The sequence below is a fragment of the Emydura macquarii genome, unplaced genomic scaffold (genome assembly GCF_026122565.2).
Source record: "Emydura macquarii macquarii isolate MOO-44397 ecotype Brisbane River unplaced genomic scaffold, CSIRO-AGI_Emac_v2 contig_2724, whole genome shotgun sequence".
Lineage (NCBI taxonomy): Eukaryota > Metazoa > Chordata > Testudines > Chelidae > Emydura > Emydura macquarii.
The window spans coordinates 15861-40472 of NW_027132861.1; the positions used below are offsets into that span (position 1 = coordinate 15861).

Genomic DNA, 24612 nt, shown 5'->3' on the forward strand with positions numbered 1-24612 from the left:
CCCTGGGTCCCCGCTTTATCATGCCCTGGGTGGTTCAGGTGGCCCCATGCAGAGGGTTCTCTTCTTACACCTGCACCAGCGTCGGCAGCTCCTGTCCAGAGCCACGTCCATGTGGGCGGAAGGGTGACCCCAGCTGATGGCCATTTGTGGTGTCCATTTCATGGGTCCCAGTCTGGGCTGTAGGTCAGAAGACGACACCACCCACATGGGCAACACCCGGCCCCTCAGTGGAAGCGTCAACAGAGAGAGAGGGCTGGATGGGCCATGGAGACTGGGCACCCACCTTCCCATTTCACTGAGTCCCCCTCACACCTGGGATCATCAGTTAGGGGCTGTGTGTGGAGGGGGGCAGCTCTCTCTACCACAGGTCTTGGCTCCAGGCAGTTTTAGGGCCAAGGGGTGCAGACCCATTACCACCAACCTGGACCTGAATAGCAAGTTCTGTAGAGACCCTGGAGGAAACACGGGAGAAGGAAAAACTCCCCTCCATTTCCCCACATCCGCCCAAGTTTCCTCTTTTCTTTTTGATGCCTCTGGATGCTGCTAAGTGGTTCACTGCTGGTTTCTCCCCACTCATCTGCCTCTGCCCCCGGGGTGGAGAATGAGGGTTAAATACCCAGAGGAGAATGCTGGGCTGCGGTTTAATGATTTGCATCAATAACCCTTGAACTTCCTCTGTGCCCTCCACTTCCCTCCTCCCACCCCCCAGAGGATGTGAGGCACAGATGGTCCTGCCCCATGGCTGAAATGGTCTCTGTATTACCAGCTGAGTCTCTGACACTCCCCTGGGCTGGAGGGGAGAGTCCAGCAGGAATCAGAGGCTGCTCATTCCTTCTTGGGATCCAATCCCGGCTGTCCCAGCCCCTCTCCCATCCTGTGGGGAACCAGGCCCTGCAGCCGATGAGGTGACTGTTGCACACACAGAGCAGGGGTGATCCCCTACAGCCAGGGTTAGCGGACACACACGTGTGCGCTCATACCTCTCTGCTCAATGATAGACAAGTCCACCCTGGTTTTTGCAGCCCCTCTCCGAGCTCCCCAACTCACCATGTCTCCAGTGTATCCTGTCTACATCATCGGAGAAGTTGTGAACCTGACGTGTTCAGCTGCGGGTGTGTCTACTGTGTCCAGGATCCAGTTCTTCCAGGACAGTCAGGAAATCGGCTCCAAGGAAGGCTTCTCACCTTCAGACAATTATATTCACAAGCTTCAGCGTTCGTCTGTGTCTGGGTCGCACGCCGGAGTGTACAGCTGTCAGTACTGGAAGAATGTGTCTGGGCAAGAGAGCCCCTCGGACAGGAGCCAATCTATCTCCATAACAGTGACAGGTGAGTCCCCTTTCCCCTGTTGTTTGCTCACCCCATGGCTAGGTTTCTCTCCCCAACATAGGGGGTGAGACACAGCCTGGTCACTCACCTGCAGACAAGGAAATGCACTGGGTCAGTTACAATCTGTCTTTCGTCAGTGGCGCTCCCTGAGTCTTTGGAGCAGCTGGGTATTTTGGGGTGCAGTTTTGTCATGCGGGCTGGCTTGAGAGGGGGGGCAGTTAGTATATTGTGTGATATCAGCATGGCAGAATCATAATAATCCATGTGGGATAGGCCATGTCAGGTGTGGTTAGGGAGATTATGATAAGCTAAGTAAGAGAATATTACTTATGTTCATGTGTAATATGTGAAATGGAAGTTATAGATGTATTTGAGATATCTGTGTTTCAAATTGTTCTGCCTGGGCAACACCCCAGATAGGAAGGCTGCAGAACAATGGCCAGCGTAATGGCCCATTAAGGCCTTCCCAGGTGCAAAGGGACCCAGAGAGAGAAGCCAGCATCACTGATGAGTCACCAGAACCTGCTTATGTGACTGGACCCCAGGCACACCTGAAGAGTCACCAGGATTGGCCCATGTGACTCTGGACTCCATTTTGGGTCTTGTGACTGTCCGCAGGCCGCATGGCCGGGGGAGGGGGTTTATAAGATCAAACCACAGGATCCATCTTTGTCTATGATCCTATCCTGATGCAGACACACACCTACCTCTGGACCAATTCATCTTGCAACTGAACCAAAGGACTTAGACCCATCCAGGTACTGGATGTGAACAAGAGGGAACTACACAAGCCTGCAAATCCACATCTCTTCCAGAAACCTGGTGTAAATGGACTTTTAATCATTTGTATATCTTTGATTTACTTTAACCCTTTAACATTTCTCTCATGGTTTATTTCTTTCTTTTTACAATAATCCTTTGGTTTAGATAGTAAAGGATTGGCTGCCAGCGTGGTATTTTAGGTAAGATCCAAACTTATATTGCTCTGATGCTGTGGCTGACCCCTTGGGGTCAGAGGGAACCTTTTTAGTAAAGAGCAGAGAGTTTAAATAATCTCTTTACTGGACCTAGTGCTGATTTGGGAGCCTGGAGCTAAAATGCAGTAAAGGGGGCTGTGGGCATTTGTGGACTGGCTTCTTGATAACCAGTGTGGGGTAATCAGAAGCAGTTTGTGGCTGGTTGGGAAGCCGGGCTTCAGTGTCACCCACCAGCGTGGGGAGAATCTACTCTCCTTTTGCAGCCTGCCCTGACCTTGGCATTATCAGTTGGCCGCCCTGGGCACCGGTCATATCACAGTGTAAGGCCAGGCTCCAGCGGAGCAAGCTGGAGTTGGTCCCTTTGGCTTTGTGTATCCATACCAATGGAGCGTGGTCACTGAGTACCGTAAACCTCCTATTATACAGATAGGGTTGAAGTTGTTTTATGGCCCAGACAATTGCATAGCATTCCTTTTCTATAGTCGCGTAACGGTGTTCAGTAGGTGTCAGTTTTTTGCTCAAGTGTGCGATGGGGTGCCTCTTACCCCCATCCCCGTCCTACATCAGCACAGCTCCTAACCCAACATTAGAAGCATCTGTGCATAGGAAGAACGTTTTCTCAAAGTCAGGGCTGGCTAATACAGGCTCTCTCTAGACAAGGCTTCAGTTTTACCCTTTGGAAGCCCTGCTCACAGGCTTCAGTCCACTTTACTGGGTCCGGATTTCCTTTTCTGGTGAGGTCTGTTATGGGAGCTTTACGATGGTCACTGAACCCCTTTATAAACCTGTGTAACCCGTCCAAAACCTCATTAATGAGCCTCATAAAGGTAGCACCAGAGTTTTTTAACCCAAATGGCAGAACCTTAAATTCATATAGACCAGACTCCACTATGAAAGCTGATTTTTCCTGGGCATCAGCGTCTAAGGGGATTTGCCAGTATCCCCGAGTTAGATCTAGTGTACTTATGAACTTTGCACCCCCAACTGGTCTAATAAATCCTCTTTGCGGGGTGTGGGGTATAGGTCAGGCTGTGTGATTGCATTCAGCTTTCTATAATCTACACAGAACCTCATGGTTTTATCCTTCTTGGGCACCATCACGATGGGAGACACCCAGGGACTGTTTGACTTAGCAATTATCCCCATTTCCAACATGCTTTCTACCTCCTCCTGGATCTGTTTCTGCATCTCCCCCTTGGTCCGATATGCTCTGCTAGGCATTGGGCATGGCCCTGTGGTTAGAATGGAATGCACGATCCTGTCAGTTACACCTGGCCTGTTGGAGAACGCTCGCCTGTGATGCTTTAACAGGGCTAACATTTCCCGCTGCTGTGCAGAACCCCCCCCCCCCCCCCCCAAACTCAATGCTCTCCAGTGGCGTTTCTCCTTTGCTCTCCGCAACTAGATCAACCAAAGGGACAGATAACGTTCCCTCATCAGCACAACAAATCATATTGACGGCTGCCTCCCTCTCACAATAAGCTTTCAGTCTGTTAGCATGCACCAGCTGCTCGGCCCCTTTCCTGTGAGGCTTCCTGACTCTGTAGGTAACCTCATTAACCCTCTCTACCATCTCATACGGTCCGTCCCAGATGTCCTGCATTTTATTTCTTCTCACTGGGATTAGCACAAGCACCATATCCCCAATTTCAAAAGCTCTCTCCTCCGCATGCCTGTCATACCAGGCCTTCTGAACAACCTGACTTCTCTCGAGGTTCTGTTGAACCAAACTCATCATGTCCTGCAAACGCTCTCTAAACTGGAACACATACTCCCCCACTGGTTGCCCTGGCATCTCTACGTTACCTTCCCAGGAATCCCGAACCAGATCCAGGGGTCCCCTGACCTGCCTCCCATAAAGCAGCTCAAAAAGAGCAAACCCTGTAGACTCTTGGGGTACACTTCTGTACGCATATAGTAGATAAGGTAACAGTACAGCCCAGTCGTTCTGGCATCTGTCCACATACATCTTAAACATAGCCTTCAATGTCCCATTAAACCTTTCTACTAAGCCATTGGTTTCTGGATGGTAGGGGGCTGCTTTTAGATGACCCACTCCACACATCTCCCACAGCTGCTTAAATACAACTGACATAAAATTGGCTCCACGGTCTGACAAGATTTCCTTGGGAAAACTCACTCTGCTAAAAATAGTAAACAGGGCGCTAGCCACTGTTTCGGCCCCCACTTTGGATAAAGCTACAGCCTCAGGATACCTGGTGGCAAAGTCCACCAACACGAGAATATATTTCTTCCCATTTCTGGAAGGTTTGGGAAGCGGTCCCACAATATCCATCGACACTCTGGCAAACGCCTCCCCAATAATGGGCAAAGGTTCTAGGGGCATCTTCCTAGGACCCTTCAAACTCTTGCACCTCTGACACAAATCACAGCTTCTGCAGTAATTCCTCACCGTATCAGACATGCAAGGCCAATAAAAGTTTTGTTTCAGTCTGTCACAAGTCTTGTCCGTGCCCAGATGCCCTGCAAAGGGACCATCATGAGCCAGCTTTAATACTTCCCTTCTATATTCCTCAGGTACTACAAGCCGCTTGCAGCTCCCATCATGAGGCTGCTTCTTCCCCGCAAGGGGATTTCTATACAGCAAGCCTTCATGCATGAAAAACCTACCCGCTCCCTCTTCTGTTGGAGCTAGATTCTGGGCCTCCCTCCTGGCCCCCTCTAAAGAAACATCTTCTTGCTGCTCCCTAACAAACTCCTTCCGAATCTCACTCAAATTCAGAGCCGTCTCAGGCACATCCAACTCACTCCCCGCTGGTAGCGCTGAAGAAGACCCCCCCCCCCTTGGCTATCAGGTGGGGCATCTACATCCAAATCATATTTTCTTTGCGATCTGGTGACGACATTGACCTTGCGCCTCAGAACTACCATGTCATTTCCTATTAAGACATCTGTCGGGAGCGGATCCCGAACCACCACCCCCCCCCAGTTCACCCTTAAAATCTTCCCATTCCAAGTGGACCTTCGCCAAGGGCACCTTTGATTTGTACTCAGAAAGAGCCACCAAATTCACACTCCTACCCGGCAAATAATCCTCCTCCCGGATCAATCCCTTTCTAACCAAGGTGATCTCTGAGCCGGAGTCCCTCCATGCAGTACATTCAATGGCGCCCTTTACGAATTCATCATTGTCCCTTTCCACCTCTGCCCTCACATAGTTAGTGAGGCAATCCTCACCCCCCCCCCCCCCATCGGGGATTCCAACAGAGGTAGCATTAACCCTTGCAGTGCCCGTCTCCCAGCACAAGGCGGCAGGATCCTCCTGTACCTGGCTAGTCTCTGTACTTAAAGCGACAGCGTTGGAATTAGTTGCGGGCCAGGGGGTTGCTGGTCTTGGATTATTCCTGCCCCCATAGTTTGGACAATTTGGCCTTATATGGCCTGTCTGTCCACACTGGAAGCATGCGGCAGGTTTTCCCCCAGGGTGGGCGCTTTTGATCCCTGGGCTGGTATAAGACTTCCTGGCCAAGTTGGGGCTAGTCTTATTTCTGGACCCATCCTCCCTTCTAACCTGCGATGAATAGGGGTTGTTTTTCCCTTGAGGCTTATGCCCCTCCCAGCTCCTGTTTTCCATGAAATCATCCACAATCTGGGCAGCCTCCAAAATGGTATCGGGCTTTTTATCCATAACAGCTGCTCTGATCTGGTGGGGCGTTATTTCTAGGAGCTGTTCCCTAGCAAACAGATCAACAACTTTGTCAAAACGGTTATAAGCCTTGGCTCCCTCAGTCTAGTTCTTCACATACCCAAGCAGTTTATGAGTAGTTTCAACATAGGTAACAACTTAACATTTCTAAATTTCAGCCTGTAAGACTCAGGGGTAATTTTAAACTTTTGCAACACCGCTTCTTTAAATTTTCCATAATCTATTGCATCATCCGACTGCATTTCATTAAATACCTTCCTGGCCCTTCCAGTCAGTCTGGTGAGGAGAACAAGCATCTTTTTCTCATCAGGCACCTGATGAATATTACAGAATTTTTCAAAAGTGGATAAAAACTCTTCAATATCCTCATCCTCTCTGTAAACGGGACAGATTCTTTCCAGACCTTTGCTGATGAGAAGGGAAGAATTCTCAGATGCCAGCGGTGGATCCTTTCTTCCCTCCTGGCGCTGGAGTTTGGCCAATTCCACCTGTCTCTGATGGGCTTTTTCTGCAGCTCGCTTGGCTATCTCAGCTGCTCACTCTGCTCGCTCGGCAGCTCGCTCAGCTATCTCATCTTCCTGTCGCATTTTCCACAAGTGAAGTTCTACCTTCTCTCTCTCACGCTGGAGATTCCATCCCTCCTTATTGGCTTGCTGCCCTTCATCTGCAGCTGCTCCTTTTGCAGGGGAGTCAGCTGGGGACTTTGTTTCCAGGTCGTTGTTTCTGAGTAGATCTCTCATTTTCTGCCCTGCATAGCTGTTTAAGCTGTTTTGCGCTCATATCGTCATATGATCTCTGCTCACTCATCTTGACTAACTTTAATCTTTAACACTCTCAGTATCAGGTTTTAAAATTTGGAATAGCGTGAGGTTCTAATCCGAAACCCAAATGTTCTGGTTCTGTGGATCCTGCTACGACTACGCCACTGTGATACGACCCCTGCCCAGGGTGGCCAACTGATAATGCCAAGGTCAGGGCAGGCTGCAAAAGGAGAGCAGATTCTCCCCATGCTGGTGGGTGACACTGAAGCCCGGCTTCCCAACCAGCCACGAACTGCTTCTGATTACCCCACACAGGGCATCAAGAAGCCAGTCCACAAACGCCCACAGCCCCTTTATTGCATTACAGCTCCAGGCTCCCAAATCAGCACCAGGTCCAGTAAAGAGATCAGTTACTTAAACTCTCTGCTCTTTACTAAAAAGGTTCCCTCTGACCCCAAGGGGTCAGCCACAGCACCAGAGCAATACGAGTTTGGATCTTACCTAAAATATCACGCTGTCAGCCAATCCCTTAGTATCTAAACTAAAGGTTTATTGTAAAGAGAAAGAAACAAACCATAAGAGAAGTGTTAGAGGATTAGAGCAATCACAGATATGATTAAAATGATTAAAAGTCCATACGCATCAGGTTTCTAGAAGAAAGGTGGATTTGCAGCTTGTGTAGTTCTCTCTGGTTCACATCCAATATCTGGATGGGTCTGAGTCCTTCGGTTCAGTTGCAAGATGAATTGGTCCAGAGACAAGTGTATGCTGCAGACTGGACAGGAGCTAAGACAAAATGGTTTCTCTGGCTTGATCTTATAAACCCTCTGTTTTTTGGCCATGTGGCCTGTGAAATTTGCAGGAGCTAAAATGGAGTCCAGAGTCCCATGGGCCAATCCTGGTGACTCTTCAGGTGTACCTGGGGTCCAGTCTCGTCAGCAGGTTCTGGTGACTCATTAGTGATGCTGGCTTCTTTCTCTGGGTCCCTTGCACCTGGGAATGCCTTAATGGGCCATTACGCTGGCCATTGTTCTGCAGCCTTCCTATCTGGGGTGTTGTCCAGGCAGCACAATTTGAAACACAGATATCTCCAATACATCTATAACTTCCATTTCACATATCACACGTGAGCATAAGTAATATTCTCTTACTTAGCATATCATAACCTCCCTAACCACACCTGACATGGCCTTTTCCACATGGATTATTATGATTCTGCCATGCTGATGTCACACAATATACTAACTGCCCCCCCTCTCAAACCAGCCCGCATGACAAACCCTTCACCTTCCTCTGTGCCCTCCACTTTCCTCCTTCATCCCACCAGAGGTTGTGAGGCACAGAAGCCCTTTCTTTCCTCCATTTCCCCCGCCTGGAGGTTGCGCGTATTACCGACTGCGTCTCTGACACCCCTTTGGTCAGGAGGGGAGAGTCCAGCGGGAATCAGAGGCTGCTCATTCCTTCTTGGGATCCAATCCCAGGTGTCCCATCCCCTCTCCCATCCTGTGGGGGAACCAGGCCCTGCAGCCGATGACGTGACTGTTGCACACACAGAGCAGGGATGATCCCCTCCAGCCAGGGTTAGCAGACACACACGTGCGCGCTCACACCTCTCTGCTCAATGATAGACAAGTCCACCCTGGTTTTTGCAGCCCCTCTTCCAGCTCCCCAACTCACCGTGTCTCCAGCGCATCCTGTCTACATCATCGGAGAAGTTGTGAACCTGATGTGTTCAGCTGTGGGGGCGTCTACTGTGTCCGGGATCCGGTTCTACCAGGACAGTCAGGAAATCGACTCCAAGGAAGGATACTCACCTCCACACAGATACATTGATACGCTTCAGCTTTCGCCTGTGTCTGAGTTGCAGGACGGAGCGTACAGCTGTCAGTACTGGAAGGATGTGTCTGGGCGAGAGATCCCCTCGGAGAACAGCCAAGCCATCTCCATAGCAGTGACAGGTGAGACCCCCTTCCCCTGCTGTTCGCTCACCTCGTGGCTCAGTTTCTCTCCCCAATGTAAGGGGTGAGACACAGCCTGGTCAATCACCTGCGGACAGGGAAACATGCTGGGTCAGTTACAATCTGTCTTTCGTCAGTGGCGCTCCCTGAGTCTTTGGAGCAGCTGGGTATTTTGGGGTGTGGTGGGTGGGGGTGTTGTCAGTGATATTAGAAGGGAGGGCGGCTCCCACACAACTCATACAAGTGGCTTCAATTTCTAGCAGCATTTGATCACCTGGGGGTGTGCAATTCAAATCCAGTGTTAGGGCCAGGATTGTAAAATTCATCAGTAACATAGAAACGTGGAGCCAGGCCAGCAGGGACGAGTGATTGTCTAACCTGACCCCTGTCAAACATAAGCTGTGGAAGAGCCCTGAATTAATCCCTGCTTGGACTAGGGCGGGTCTTTTAGGAAAGACACCCAGAATTGATTGAAAACTCACCCCTGATGGAGCATCCCTCTGCCACCGTCTGGGTGCTGGGAGCTGGGACGGAGGCCATCTTGTCTGATCATCGGGGCAGGGAAGGAACACGGAACTATGGCAGGAGCAAGACAGGAACCAGGAGCAGGCTGGGGGTGGACCAGGAAGAGGGATGGAGAAGGATGGCAGGAGTCAGGCAAAGAGCAGGGTCTCACGCAGCAGCAGGTCATCACAGCTGCTCAGCTGCCAACCAGATCGTTTCCTGACTTTGGTAGCAGGTGCCAGGCATCCAGTTCACAACAAACCTCCAGTGTCCCCACAGGCTGTCTGATGTGGCCTGACCAGCTGGGGTTACTGAGGAGCTGCTTCATCTCTCTGCCTTGCTGGGGAGGAGGGAGCATCTGAGACCCTGCTGCTCCCAGCCCTGGGCTCTAGAAGCTGGAGACCATTGTAAGGGGGCACCTCAGCTGAGTAGAGGGGTTGGAGCTCAAGGCATGGAGGGCAGGAGGGTACAAGTGATAGGTGGGACTTCCTGAGGGGGCAGGAACTTCCTTCACACCAAGGGATGTTATTTACTTGACTGTGGCATCATTCCTAAAGAATTTTCTCTCTGTCCTCCCGACCCCCCTTCCAGCCCGTCCTTCTGCCCCCAAACTCACTGTGACCCCACAGCACCAGATCTTCATCATGGGTGAATTTGTGACCCTGACGTGCTCAGATCTCAGAACGTCCACACTGTCTGGGATCCGGTTCTTCAGGGGCACCCAGAAAATCCACTCCAGGGAGCTCCCCAGGTCTCCAGGCAGTTACACCTCCGTATTTCAGCTGCCCAAGGAGTCTGGATCATACACCAGCGAGTACAGCTGTGAATACTGGAAGACAGAGTCTGGGCGAGAGATCGCCTCGGAGAGGAGCCGACCCCTCTACATAACAGTGACAGGTGAGACCCCTTTCCCCAGTTGTTTTCTCACCCCATGGCTGGGTATTTCTGCTCCAGGTAGGGGGTGAGACACAGCCTGGTCACTCAGTTCCGACAGTCCAGCCACTAGGTCAGATTCGACACCCGTCTCTGGTCAGTGTCACTGCTTGGGTCTCTAGAGAAGATGGTTACTTTGGGGTGTGGTGGGAGGGGTCATTGATATAGGAATGGGGGGGTGTCTCCCAGACAGTCAATAGAAGTTGCTACAATTTCTGGCAGTATTTGATGCCCTGGGGGTGTTCAAGTGAAATCCACATTTAGGGCCAGGATTCTAAAATTGGACAGTGTCATGAAAACATGGATCCCAGGACAGAAGGGACGAGTGAACATCTAACCTGACCCCTGTCGAACACAAGCTGTGGAGCAGTCCTGAAATAATCCCTGGTTGGACTAGGGCAGGTCTTTCAGAAAAGACACCCCATCTTGATTGAAAACCCACCATTAATGCAGCACCCTCTGCCACGATCTGGGTGCCGGCAGCCGGGACGTCGGTCATCTGGACTTCTTGATGGAGCAGGGCATGAACTTAGAGGTGGGGCACGAGAAAGGCGGGAACCAGGACCAGGCTAGGTGTGAACCAGGAAGAGGGCTGGAGATGGATGGCAGGAGCCGGGCAAAGAGCAGGATCTCACGCAGCAGCAGGACATCACAGCTGCACAGACGGCCGCCAACCAGATCATTTCCTGGGTTCGGGAGCGGGTGCCAGCCAGCCACTTGACCCCAAGACTTGGGTATTCCCACAGAGCGCCCTTTCTGGACAGACCTGCCGGGGTTACTGAGGAAATATTCATCTCTCTCCGTTGCTGGTGAGGAGAGAGCGTCTGAGACCCTGCTCCCCCCAGCCCAGGGCTCTTGAAGCCGGAGACCTTTGTAAGGAGGGCACCTAAGCTGTGTAGTGGGGTTGGGGCTGCAAGGCATGGAGGGCAGGAAGGTAGAAGCGAGGGGGGGGGGCTTCCTGAGGGGGCAGGAACTTACTTCACACCAAGGGATGTTATTTACTTGAATGGGGCATCATTTGTAAAGAATTTTCTATCTGTCTTTCCCCGCCCCCCTTCCAGCCCGTCCTTCTGTCCCCACACTCACTCTGAGCCCACCACACCGGATCTTCATCGTGGGTGAATCCGTGACCCTGACGTGCTCAGTTCCCAGCACATCCGCCCTGTCTGGGATCCGGTTCTTCAGGGACAGCCAGAAAATCCGCTCCAAGGAGTACCCCAGGTCTCTGACTGGTTACACTGACTCGCTTCAGCTGCCAGGAGTGTCTGGATCTCAGGCCGGGGCATACAGCTGTGAACACTGGAAGGTTGTGTCTGGGCGAGAGATCCCCTCGCAGAGCAGCCAACAAATATCCATAGCAGTGACAGGTGAGACCCCTTTCCCCTGCTGTTTTCTCACCCCGTGGCTGGGTATCTCTGCTCCAGGGAGGGGGTGAGACACAGCCTGGTCACTCAGCTCCAAACAGTCCAGCCACCAGAACAGATTCGACCCCCATCTCTGGTCAGTGTCACTTCTTCGGTCTCTGGAGAAGCTGGTTACTTTGGGGTGCTGTGGGAGGAGGTCAGTGATATGAGAATGCAGGGGTATCTCCCAGACAACCAGTAGAATTTGCTTCAATTTGTGGCAGTATTTGATCCCCTGGGGGTGTTCAAGTGAAATCCAGATTCAGGGCCAGGATTCTAAAATTGGACAATATCATCGAAACATGGATCTCAGGCCAGCAGGGACGAGTGAATGTCTACCCTGACCCCTGTCAAACACAAGCCGTGGAGGATCCCTGAATTAATCCCTGATTGGACCAGGGCGGGTTTTTACAAAAGACACTGAGTCTTGACTGAAAACTCACCAGTACTGGAGCACCCTCTGCCCCCCTCTGCATCCCAGAAGCAGAGACGTCGGTCATCTGCCCTGATCATTGGAGCAAGGCAGGAAGTAGGGTAGGAGAACGGCAGGAACTGGGAGAATGATGGGAGTGGAGCAGGAGCAAAGTTGGGGGCGGATGGCAGGAGCCAAGCAAAGAGCAGGGTCTCACACAGCAGCAGGACATCACAGCTGCACAGACAGACACCAGCCACATCATTTTCTGGCTTCGAGATTAGTTACCAGCCAGTCAGGTGACCACAAGCATTGGGTATCCCCACAGGCCATGCTACGGGGCCTGACATGCCCGGCTCACTGAGGAGCTGCTTCATCTGTCTGCCTTGGTGGTGAGGGGAGAACGCCCAAGACCCTGGTCCCCCTGTCCCTGGGCTCTAGAAGCTGGAGACCTTTGGCAGGGGGGAACCAAAGCTGCGTAGAGGGTTTGAAGCTGCAAGGCATGAAGGGCAGGACGGGAGAAGCGATGGGTGGGGCTCGCTGAGGGGGCAGGAATTTACTTCACACCGTAGGCTGCTTTTTATTTCACTGGGGTATCATTCATAACCAATGTTCTCCACGTCCTTCCCCGCCCACCTTCCAGCCCATCTGTCTGCCCCCAAACCCATCCTGCATCCACAGCACCTGATCTTAGTAAGCGGTGAATCCGAGCCTCTGATGTGCTCATCTCCCAACACGTCCAATCGATCCGGGATCTGGTTCTTCAGGGATGGCCAGAAAAACTGCCCCAAATAATGCTTCCCACCTACAGACGGTTACACCGACTTCCTTCAGCTGCCAGGGGTGTCTGGATTGCACGCCACAGCACACAGCTGTGAGCACTGGAAGAAAGTGTCTGCAGGAGAGATAACCTCGGAGAGGATGCAACCCATCCCCATATCACAGCCCTGTATTTGTATCTGAAGGAATCTGTCCCAACCCCATATCCTGGCTTCCACTCATACCTCTGGGAGACCCTCAGGATCCTGAAATGAAACAAGAGGCTCTGGAGAGAGAACACACGTCAGCTCCATGTACATTAAATTCTGTTCCCCGTCTTCACTTTCTCCCCTCACCATGTCCCTGCTGACCCCTCCCCTTTGCTGCTCCCCTCAGATCCCCCTCCCCAGCCGGAGCTGAGCATGGATCCCCCATCTGGAGTGGTGAACAAAGGGCTCTCACTGAACATCACCTGCGTGGCCCCTGGAGGAGCTGGTGAACAGAAGTTTCATTTCTTCAAGGATGGAGTCGAGATCGTCCCTGAGCATTTGGGGTCCGAGATCAGCAGCACAGATCCCGACATGAGCTCTATGAACACCTCTGTGCTAACCATCCTGAAGGCCGGTCCCAACAACACTGGGGAATACACCTGCAGCTACAAGAAGAATGTGAGCGGGAGGTGGGTCCTGTCCCTTGGCAGCCGGGCTGTGAACGTCACCGTGAGCGGCATCAACACAGGTGAGATTTCCCTCGTTTTTTAAATCAGCTCCATGGGTCACTTGCATTGGAGGAGAAAAGGGAGGTCGGACGAGGTGACACTTGTCACATAGAGACAGAAAACAAAGTGCAGATGAAAATCTCTCTTCTCCCCCCAGCCCCTTTCCATCTATGATACTTCAATGGCCCAAGTATCCAAGCACCTCACAATGCTGTTCATGGATTTCGCCCCTCAGTGCCCATTTCAGTGATGGTTAAAGGCAGGAAGGAGAGGATAAGTCCCACAGGTGACCTGTTCTAGAGCTGGAAATTGAGCCCCAATACCCCATGTCCAAGGACAGCCCCATAACCATTGGACCATCCTTCCCCTCTTTGGAAGGAGAAAAGGGTTATTTCAGACGGAACGTGCCAGAGACAACATGGAGAAGGATTGTCACAGTAAATCTGTTGCAAAGGCGGATTCCTTTGTGGGTCAGAGTCTTTTCCCAGGATTTCTAGCTGTTCTCATGTCCTCTTTCCTCCCTTTTCTTGGTCTCTTACATGAACAGGGCCATTCCATCTCCGTGATATTCTGTTGTTGGCAACAGGTGGCATCTTGCTTGTGGCTGGAACCCTGGCTGCTGTCATCTTCTGCTTCAGGAGGAAGCAAAGAGGTGTGTGAAAGGAAGCGAGAGTCTGTGATCTCCCATCTGCATCCTCCATATGATATAACCTGAATCTAGTATGTAAATGTCAGGTGAAATAGCTGTACACCATTAACAACCACCAAGCACCCTACCTCGGCGTAGGTATGGAAATCAAATCTAAAATATACATGGTGAATGAGGTTTTTACCCTTCAATGAGAAGGCAAGACAAGAACCCTGATCCTGGGGCCAAATTTCTTCTCAGGTTGTTAGGGTTAGTTGTTACGGTTATGGCAAAGCAATAGAACTTAAGTTAGATGTGAGCACAAAGATCATCAGTTGTGGTTACAGTTAAGGTTTAGTGAGGGGTAAAATAGTTAAAAAATTACCAGTATCTTCATGGCTTCAGGCTCGGGAAATATTTAATTACAACAATACAGAGCAAGTATTAAATCTATTTACACCCTATGCCCTGGTGGAAGCCACAAAAACACACATTTACTGAGATCAATGGGTACTAAACTGGGTTTAACGTCATCTTTCTCAAGGTCACACATTATAGCTAGGTTTTTCCTCACCATATCTCACCACTTCAGCTACTGTGTTTGCCTCTGGTTCTGTTTCAGCTCAAAAACTTCAGGAAAGCGCTAAGGGATCTGAGGGCAGAGAATGCACCAGTAATCTGGATCCCAGTCACGGTAATAAGGAATCAAAAGCCATGGATGCTGGAGCAGAGCAGAGGGAACAGGTAACATGAATCGATGTACAGGCTAAGCTTTAAAACCAGCACAATCCAACCACCTCGAAACTGCATGGCCAGAATCTTTTACCTAGTCCTGAAGTGCAGCCATGTCTCTGGTCGGGGGGTAGCCAGACAACAGCCTCCAAGAGATGCTGCACATTTGATGCAGAAGGAAGGGCTGGAAATGGGCCATCCCTTTATCCATCACCTCAGACCTCCAGTGAATCACAGAAGTGTAGGACTTTTCGTCTCTAGACCAGACATCTAGACCAGACCAGACATCTAGACCAGACCAGACATCTAGACTTTCTAGACCAGACATCTAGACCAGACATGTCCTGTTCTTTCACCCGCTCCAGTTTGTTTACATCTTTCTTAAAGTGAGTCCCCAGTAACTGAACACAGCACGCCAACTGAGTCCTCACCCGAGTCCTGTAGAGCAGGACCTTACCTGCTGTATCTTACTTACAACATCTCAGAATGATGCTAGCTTTTTTTTTCATCATCGTGCTGTTGACTCAAAGGCACCCTGTGCCCCAGTACAATGGATTTTCTGCAGCACTGCTGCCATGCCACTTATACCCCATTTTGTGCTGGTACCCCTAATTTTCCCTTATGACGTGGAGCACTTTCAACTTCACTGAATTCAATCCAACTGATTTCAGAGCCCTTTCCCAAAGTATCCAGATCACTTTGAGCTGAGTTTATAGGCATACCCTCCACTCCATTGTCCAAGCAGTTCGTGTCCGCACACCCCTCCCCCTCACTATTTCTCTTTCCTCCCACACCAGGGCTCAGAAGTCACCTACGCTGTCATACCACTCTCAGCCTTGGAAGCCCACACCACCCAGTCGAAAACCAAGACCCAGCCTGCTGAAGAGGAACATGTGATGTATAGCGAGGTGGTGACAAAGCATGTTCAGAAGCCAGATAATTAAGGAGGTGAAACCCTCTCCAAGTCTCTCTGCATATTCTTCCGGTCTTCAAGGAAACTCTACACTTAACTGTTTATAGTCCAAAAGCATATAAAAATATGTTAGGAAGGTGGTTGATAAACAAGACGGGCCTAGACAAAGGAAAGTGGATTTCTGTGTCTGCATGGATCAAGCCAACTGGCAGCTAAGAAAAACATCATGGCTTCTATGATACTGGCAGGTCCGATACCTATTCTTGCCCAGGATGCAGGCATTAGCTAAGAATTAACAATCTCATAGCCAGGTCAACTGTGTGCTCAAAATAGATAGTAGATATTAGTCTGATAAGAATGTCTTCCGGGTTTAGAATCTATGAAATGCTTGCATAAGGCTGCCTGCATTAAGATTGCTGAACATTTATATATTGCACGGTATAAGGTCATAGCTAAGTGTTTGCTTTGAAACTGTGAACGTCCATAGACTGGAGAAAAGTATGCGTTTGCCACAGGAGGTGTTATTTCCTGCCCAACAAAGGAAGGCCCTACAGACACCAGGGAAGCCACTGGGGAACAGCAGAGCTCAAAAACAGTTTGTTCATTGTGACCCCTCAAGAAGAGACACATCCACCCTCTTGAACACTAGGGAAAGGGAATCAAAATCCGTGACAAGAAGAACCTGCACCTTTTTAGCTGTTTGATCTGTGAATGGCCAGAGATTCTGAATTGAAACCAGAGATCCCCAGGGGCTGCCTCCTAGGTTTGCCATAAAAGACTCTTTGAATTGACAGAGCACTAAAAATCTGTCACTCTACAGATTTTCAGGGTAACTCGATGGTGTGAATAGGTTTTCTTCCTTTATATTATGGATAACTCTCCAATTCTTTTTTCCTAGTTAATAAAGCTTTGGCAATTTTATTCCAGGAATGGCTAAAGAGTAGTCTTTGGTGTAGGATCTCAAGTAGCAGCTGATCTGGGTCAAGTCTCTAGGGAGGGGAAGCAACCAAAATGTGGTGTGATTTTTGGTGTACATCACCATTATCACTAAGCCCAGTTTGTCTGGGTGGCAAGAAAGACTGTAGGGATGAAGGGGACCGTGTGCGACTCCAGGGTAAGGTTGTTCTAGTGATCCAGGAATCCACATTTATTACTGGCTTGGTGAAATATTTGGAGGGTGTTTGCCCTGTTTTGTACAATCTGCACCATGAGCTTCCACAGAGCAATGCCCAGTCAAGACTCTCAACCCTCCTACTCTAAGCCACTTGATCCCACTCACCTCCCTGGGTGCCTTTCCATGTTCTGATGCCATAGCTCTCTGGCTGGATGCTTCTGCCCAGTAGGCAAGCCAATACTGAATGTCTGCGATAAACAGCTCCAATATCCTGCTCCGTACACCCTGGCCACGGTCTGGTCTCCACCATCCTTGGTTACTACTAGCCAAGGTACCCCAATAACCCAAACCTTAATTTCTCCCAAACCATCCACCCTCAAATGTCGATCCCTCTTCTGGAGCTTCCAGGGAAATAACATGGTTCACTCGCTCCTTTAAAGAGACAATGTCCAACTGCTAGCCACGGTAACTAGAAATACCAATGACTTGATTTCAAACCCAGCACTAGGTTGCTTTAGTTTAAAAAAAAAAAAAAGTTGATTAACAACTGGCCATGGGTTAGGTGATGCCAGGTTAAATCAAACCCCACTAGAGACGGCTACAAGAAAATCACAGTGAAAAAGCACAGATGAAAGGCTAAAACTCAATCAAAAAAGTACGGTCTTCGTTTAAGATGCTTTTGCTCACTGATAATGCTTGGTCCAGCCTGGGAGACTGGTTCTTGATCAGGATCTACCACTGAGGTGCTGGTTTCCCTTTTTGTCTTAGGATAACCCTCTCTGTCATCCTGTAGAGCCTGTCTCTTTAAGTTCATTGGCTGTAGTTGATGAAGCATGAAGGTCTGCTGGGGATGCCATTTCCAGCCCTTCCTGATAGTTGAGTCATCGCATCCTCTTTTTGGTGGCTCGATGGCTTTGTTTACATCATATGTACATTGCAATTCCCTTGCCAGTGGTCACCATGCCTCATTTGTATTCCAGACTTGGGCAGATCTGCTTCTCCTTTGTTCAATTACAGACTTTAAAGAGACTAGTGGAGCATGGCCATAACTCCACCTGCGGCGTTCTCACATAGTTTCCACGGTGCTGTTATTGAGCTTCACAAAGCACAGTTTGTACACACATCATTGCAGTAGCATGTGGGGTGGGAATGCAGAGGCGTCTGAATTCACACTGGGCAAACAAACACCGTGCATGAGCACTCTGCAGCTGTGGCCATACCCCACCTCAGACATGGCTGCATTTTGGTAGGTTACTGAAGCGTTCATGGTGCTAGAACCCTTTCAGATGCTGTGGATGTTTGTCAGATCTCACTCTTGTACCTTCCACCAGAACGTCCCCCACCAGGCTGGAATTCCAGGGCAGAGACTGCACCCAAAACGGTTCACCTTGTGGAGAAAATCTTAGGCAGGAAACACACCAGAAATCTAGGTCTAGAAGCAGCAATGGGTGATGAAGAAGATGAGGCCATTCATGAGAAAGAAGGACACACCCTTTGCCAGCTCCCAGACCCAGAGGTAACTGCGAGCTGCAGAGACAGGAGAATCACACGTGGAACCAGCAGGTGAACATCATTGCTAAGTGTGATGCTCATGACATCCATTTGTCTGGGCCTTTAGGCCTTGTGACAAACTCCCCTGCATCTCAGGAGCCACGAAGCTGAAATATGAAACCCACCCATAGCCCTTCTCTCTTAGACCAGTAGACACCGACCCCTCAATCTTTCTCTCTGTGTCTCTGTCCCCCTCCTGTCTGCCTGTCTTCCGATACCTCTGTGACCTGCGCTGTCTGAGCTTTGCTATCAGGGAGAGATGTTGTCTCTGGCATGTTCCATCTGAAATAGCCTGTTTCTCCTTCCAAAGAGGGGAAAGATGGTCCAATGGTTATGGGGCTGGCCTTGGATATTTGGTATTGGGGTTTAATTTCCAGCTCTAAAACAGGTAACCAGAGGGACTTATCCTCTCCTTGCTTTGAAATGGGCACTGAGGGGCGTAATCCAGTAACAGCATTGTGAGGTGCGTGAATACTTGGGCCATTGAAGTATCATAGATAGAAAGGGGCTGGGGGGAGGAGAGGGATTTTCATCTCCACTTTGTTTTCTGTCTCTATGTGACAAGTGTCACCTCGTCCGACCTCCCTTTTCTCCTCCAATGCAAGTGACCCATGGAGCTGATTTAAGAAACGAGGGAAATCTCCCCTGTGTTGATGCCGCTCATGGTGATGTTCACAGCCCGGCTGCCAAGGGACAGGACCCACCTCCCACTCACATTCTTCTTGTACCTGCAGCTGTATTTCCCAGTGTTGCTGGGACCGGCCTGCAGGATGTTTAGCACAGAGGTGTTCACAGAGCTGATGCCGGGATCTGTGCTGCTGATCTCAGACCCCAAATGCTCAGGGATGATCTCGGCTCCGTCCTTGTAGAAATGAAACCTCTGGTCATCAGCATCTCCAGGGGCCGCGCAGGTCATATTCAGAGGGAGCCCTTCGTTCACCACTCCAGACGGGGGATCCATGCTCAGTCCAGGCTGGGAAGGGCGATCTGAGGGGGACAGGAAAAAGGAGGGGTCAGCAAGGGAACCACAGCTGTGCCGGTGGAATAGAGTTATCTCTACTGTATAACGGGCACTGGCACAGCAGAGCGGGTGTCTTATCACTCCTAGCTAGTGCGGCAGTTCTGCTCTGGGTTGACCTGTCCCGTTCACTGAACTCCATCTGCAGCAGCTTCCACCCCTCAGGTGCACATCCTGGACCTGGCTTACCCTGATACAGACCAGGTTGCACAGGCCCATCTACAGAAAGAAGCCCTAGTATTAAACGGGCAGGAGGGTAACGTACCAATAACTCTTCGCTATTCACCTCCTCCACACCATTCTTGACTTCATAGACCTTTAATGCTCAAGAAAAGACTCGGAAGAAATATTCATAGATTCGAAGGTCAAAAGAGATAATTGTGATCATCTAGTCTGACCTGTGCAACACAGGCCGCAGCATTTCCCTACGTTGATTCCTGTTTGAACTAGAGTAGATCAAATGCATGACACTTAGTAACAGAACTTCTCGGGTATGAATGTGTGTGAATGTGACGGCTCTTTAATATTCTTACACTTACAATAAATATGTTGTATTGCTTTGTCCCCCTGAATTAGATCCTGCTCGTCTTTTCTTTTACAAGTATAACATCTACACAGGGAACAAATATTTGATGATGGGTTGTAGCCGACAAAGGTCTAGAAAAATATAACAAATGGAAGTGAAGCTAGACAAATCCAGACTGAAAAGACGGGGTAAATTTTCCATAGTGAGAGTCATTAACCACTGGATTGTGATGGATTCTCCATCCCCGACAACTTCTAAATCAAAGCGGGATGTTTTCCTAAAAGATCCGCCCTGGGAATTATTGGTGGGCAGTTCTCTGGCCGGTGTGATGCAGGAGGTCAGACTAGGTGACCAAAACATTCCCTTCTGCCCTGGGAATCTGAGTCTCTGTGTTCTCAGGCACCAAAGGGAAGCAGCACCCTCATGAGAACAGACATGTGGGGTCAGGCCATGCTCCATCTAGCCCCGTAGCCTGTCTCCGACAGTGGCCAATACTGAGCTTGTTGGGCAGCATGCAGAAAAGGGCAATTCAGAGAGATCCACCCATCTATTAATAACAGCCATACTCGGGGGGGAGGGAGAGGTCACAGGGTTTCATCCATGGGGCAGGGCACATCACAGTCGGGTTCAGGGTCCCCAGTGTTCGTGGGATCTCTTTCAGATGCACCCAGACACCCCAGGTGAGTTGGAGGTGGCGCACTGCTCACCTGTGACTGAGATGGAGACCAACTGGCTCTCCTGGGATTGGACCCCCCATAGAGATGGGTGGATCCAGTATGCACAGGTGTACAATCCAGAGTCCTCCAGACCCGTGACAATCAGGGCATGCGTGTTGCTGCTCCTAGATGAGACTCTCCAGCCATCGTCCCTGGAGAACTGGAATCCTGTCGCCATGTGAGCGCCGGGGGGCACCAAACACGTGAGGGTGACAGTCTCCTCTGGGAGGTACATGGTACGCGCGGGGTTCAGGGAGAGAGACGGGGCTCCAGAGGATGGTGGAAAAGACAAATCACGTCTGTCAATGGGGAAAAAGCAACTTGGCGAGAGAAGGCAGGAAAGCCTCAGTGAGCTCCCCCAGAAACCCCCGGCCCTCTGCAACGCTACAGCCCCCAGTGGAGAGGCCAGAGCTGCCCATGGTGGCAGCGTACGGCACCTGCGATCCAAGGGAAATATCAAAGTGAGGCAAGAGTTGAATATCCTTCACCACCTGGCAAGTGGATTGAGATGGGAGAACTGGGCCTCGACTGCACCTTCCTCCCGGCCACGTCCATCTCGTAGCTACAGGTGTAGGAGCCCACGATGGCCGGATCAGACGTGTGGAGCTGGAGACGGGTCCCCTGCGGGGTGGAGGTGACTCCCAGCTTTATGATGTGCCCATTCTTGAACATCTGGAAGGGGAAAGACGCGTTGCTCCTGGGGAGCGAGCACAGGATGGTCACAAGGTCGTCCCAGGGGCCACTGGCAGTTGCCGAGATGGCTGGGGCAGCAGGACAGTCTGAGTGTAGAAATGAAAGGGCGGAAGGAGGAATGTACTGGAGTTCAGGTAGAAATGGCAGAGCCAGTGACAGGTCAGAGAGGGCCTAATGGGTAGAGCACGGGGGGGGGTACACTGGGAGCCAGGACTCCTGGGTTCTATCCCCAGCTCTGGGAGAGCAGTGGGGACTAGTGGTGAGAGGACTGTGAGCTGGTAGCCAGGAAACCTGGGTTCTCTTTCCATGCCTGGAATAGTGTGATTTACGTGGGGGTTATTTTGTCTGTTTAGGGAGCAGCACGAAGAGCTGGAGGACGGGGCCATCCACCAAGGGCAGGAGACTCCAGGGGTGGAACTGGGCAGGGAGTTGACCCTCCCCACACTGCTGGGCTGGGTTCCCACATGTAACAGGGTGAGGCAGTGAATCTCCTACTAGACAGCAGGTGAAAGGGGACTTACCCATCACTGGTAACCGGACTCGCTGGCTGCAGGCAGAATACATGAGCTGCCCGTCCCTCACCGCCCAGTATACACAGCTGCGGCCTCCCCAAACTCAGTTGTCATGACCAGTCGCGGCCACCGGGCCGGTTCGGAGTACACCGTGAAGACCAGCTCCCCGCGCTGATTGTAGAACTGGTAGCTGCTCACTGCCTCCCCGAGGGGGGCCAAGCATCGCAAGGTGAGACTCTCCCCCGGGAAATACACATGGTGCTGGGGGTAAGCAATGACATTGGGGGCCGGCAGGAGGGCTGAGAACAGGAAGGGAGATGTAGGAGAAGTGAGGATCCCCCAGACAGGTGCTGCCCCCCCCCGATCCCTGCCCCTTGCTGCTCCCTGATCCTCCTGCACAAGACGACTGACAACACCTGTCTGCGTCCCACACACCCCAGAGATATGGGTGAATCCCCAGGACCAACACACCACCCTGAAATCCATGGGGCTGAGGTCAGCAGCCAGTGTCCCATCTAGGGGATGCTGGTTCCTGCCTGGCCATGATGAGCTGCGCCAGGACTGGTGCAGCTGGGTCGGCTCCGTGCGGCTGCGGAGACCAGACAGACGAGGGAAGTGGCAGTGGGGGGTGGGGAGATGAGAGGAGATGGCATCCAGGGAGAGAGAGACTTCTCCCCTGGGGAGCCCCCCAGATTCATGTCCCCCACATCTGGCCTGCAGCCAGCGCCATACAACACATGGGCTGGGGTCAGGACCAAGAGCCCCTCTGTTTTCAGGATGCTCCATTTCCAGCCTCTTTAAGAGGCCTAGTTTTATGGGGGGCAGGCGGCTTCACCCTACCACAGTACCCAGGCCCTCTAACACCCCAGGGGGACCCCAGACAACTGAGCCCCCTGCAATCACCAGTCACTTCTGGAAGCCTTTCCTGGAGCCCCCTGCGGGTCCCAAATCTGGGAGTGGAATGGAGCCTAAACAGAGTGAGAGGCACTCAGAGGAGGAGATTGGGGGGTCCCCCACTCAGTGCCTGGGAACCAGACTAAGAAGCCAGGCACACAGGCCACATGGGAACCACTGCCTTTAGTATGGTTCCGTTCCCCACCCCACGGAGCCAGCCAGTCCCTTTGCACTGGGGCTGGAGTGAAGCCAGCACCCCCTAGAGGTGAAAGACCCCATGCCCCATTCTGTGCCTTTCCCTGAGCCAACCAGCCTCTCCCCCCACCCTGGGGCCACACGACTGAAGTTTGCTCGATGGGGCAACTCCCTTTCATGAAGGGGACCCACCCGGATGCAGAGCTGGGGCATGCGTGCGAATCAGGTCCCTTCTTACCTGCAGGTGACGCCAGAGGGGGAAGGATCTGGGGAAAGCTGAAGGAGAGAGGAGGAGAGACAGGCAGTGAGAGCTCTGGGAAGGGCCGGATGGGAAGGGGGCTGGGGAGCACTGAATGTCAGTTAGGGGATCGTGGGAGCAGCTGGACGAGAATCATCCACTATTTCCCTAGCAGACAGACAGACAGACAGACAGGAGATGGAAGGAAATGACCATAGTGGAAAGGCCAGGAGCTCATGATGCTGAAGCAAAGCCCTGGGAAAGCAGCCGCCTGGTGACTGTGAGTCGATTTTCCGAGGCCTGAACCTCGGGATTATTGTTCTCTGCACAGAAATGCCCCGGTAGCAGGTCACACGCGGCAGGGAAAGGCAGGAAACCCCGTCAGGCTAGAGATGGAGCCTGGGGGACAAGAGACCCCATGGAGCTGAAAGTGGAACTAGGAGGTGAGACGCATGCAGGGATGGAGGGAAGGAGGCAGGGGCTGATGGAGAAGTGCAAAGTCACTCACCCAGCAGATGGAGGACGACGCCGAGGCCCATGCTGGGTTACAGAGGTTGCTTCTGCTGGGTGAATCTGCTTCTTCGAAGAGCTACCTAAAAAACGACTGAGCTGTGGCTGTCTCACCCAGCCCATGGAGCGAGACACTTCCCCAAAGTCTGCGCGTTCCAGAGAGGAAGCAGCTCCTGTGATGGGGCAGCCAGAGGTGCAGGGACGGGTTGTGATGACGCAGCCCCAGGTCCTGCTGGTCACTCGGGAACCCTGTTATCCAGGATGTAGACACCTGAGAGATGAACGTGGGGGAGAGGATGAAAGAGCAAGAGAGGAAAAGGGGGCTGAGACAACAGCGAACGGGAGAGTGAAGAGAGGCTGCTTCGGAAACAGAGGAAGCGAGAATGAGAGAGAAAGGGAGGGAACAGGGCGTGAAGACGAGGAGAGACGCAGAGGGAGAGAGTGGAAGGGAAAGACGCAGCCGGAGGACGGCAGGAGGTCACGGAACAAGCACAAGGAGGATGGTCAAAGACAGAAAGAGACTGAATGAGACAAATGCAGAAGAAGCCTGGAGAGTCTGACTGTGAGAGATGGAGGGGCAGAGAGAGGGTGGATGAAACTCAAAGGTGCAGTGAGAACACGGGAATGAAGGACAGACAGACGGAGGAGTGGGGAGGATGAAGAGGAGGGAGGCAGGGAAAGGGGGAGAGCGAAGGAAGGCGTGAATGAGGCAGACACAGAAGGAGGGGTCACTCACCCAGCGCAGGGAGACGGGTGTTTCGCTCTGTGCTCTGGGTCCAGGCTGAGCCACGATGGTCCATCCCCAGCCCCCATCTCCTGTGAGCTGCCTGGTCCCCTCTGATCACAACCACAGGAAGTGCTGCTGAAGGGACGCAGCCACCTCCCGGTAAACTGCTGAGAAACAACATGCTGTGGGCTGGCCACAGCTGGGTTTGGGGGTTCCCAGCATGCC

General features: G+C 51.6%; 1 protein-coding gene across 1 annotated transcript; it reads left to right on the plus strand.

The window, feature by feature from the left end:
• Positions 1–1048: 1048 nt before the first annotated feature.
• Positions 1049–15724, plus strand: LOC137165001 (alpha-1B-glycoprotein-like). Its single transcript, XM_067566070.1, has 8 exons — positions 1049–1328; positions 8422–8691; positions 9787–10092; positions 11190–11495; positions 13099–13440; positions 14007–14072; positions 14671–14792; positions 15578–15724. The coding sequence occupies exons 1-8, from the start codon at positions 1049–1051 to the stop codon at positions 15722–15724; spliced, it is 1839 nt and encodes a 612-aa protein (XP_067422171.1).
• Positions 15725–24612: the final 8888 nt, after the last annotated feature.

What these genes read in the sequence shown, in the direction of transcription:
- LOC137165001 (XM_067566070.1), top strand. Translation starts at nt 1,049, where the DNA reads ATGTCTCCAGTGTATCCTGTCTACATCATCGGAGAAGTTGTGAACCTG. An exon ending in TATCTCCATAACAGTGACAG is followed by an intron (nt 1,329 to 8,421) that starts GTGAGTCCCCTT and finishes CCGTGTCTCCAG; the next exon opens with CGCATCCTGTCTACATCATC. An exon ending in CATCTCCATAGCAGTGACAG is followed by an intron (nt 8,692 to 9,786) that starts GTGAGACCCCCT and finishes CCCCCCTTCCAG; the next exon opens with CCCGTCCTTCTGCCCCCAAA.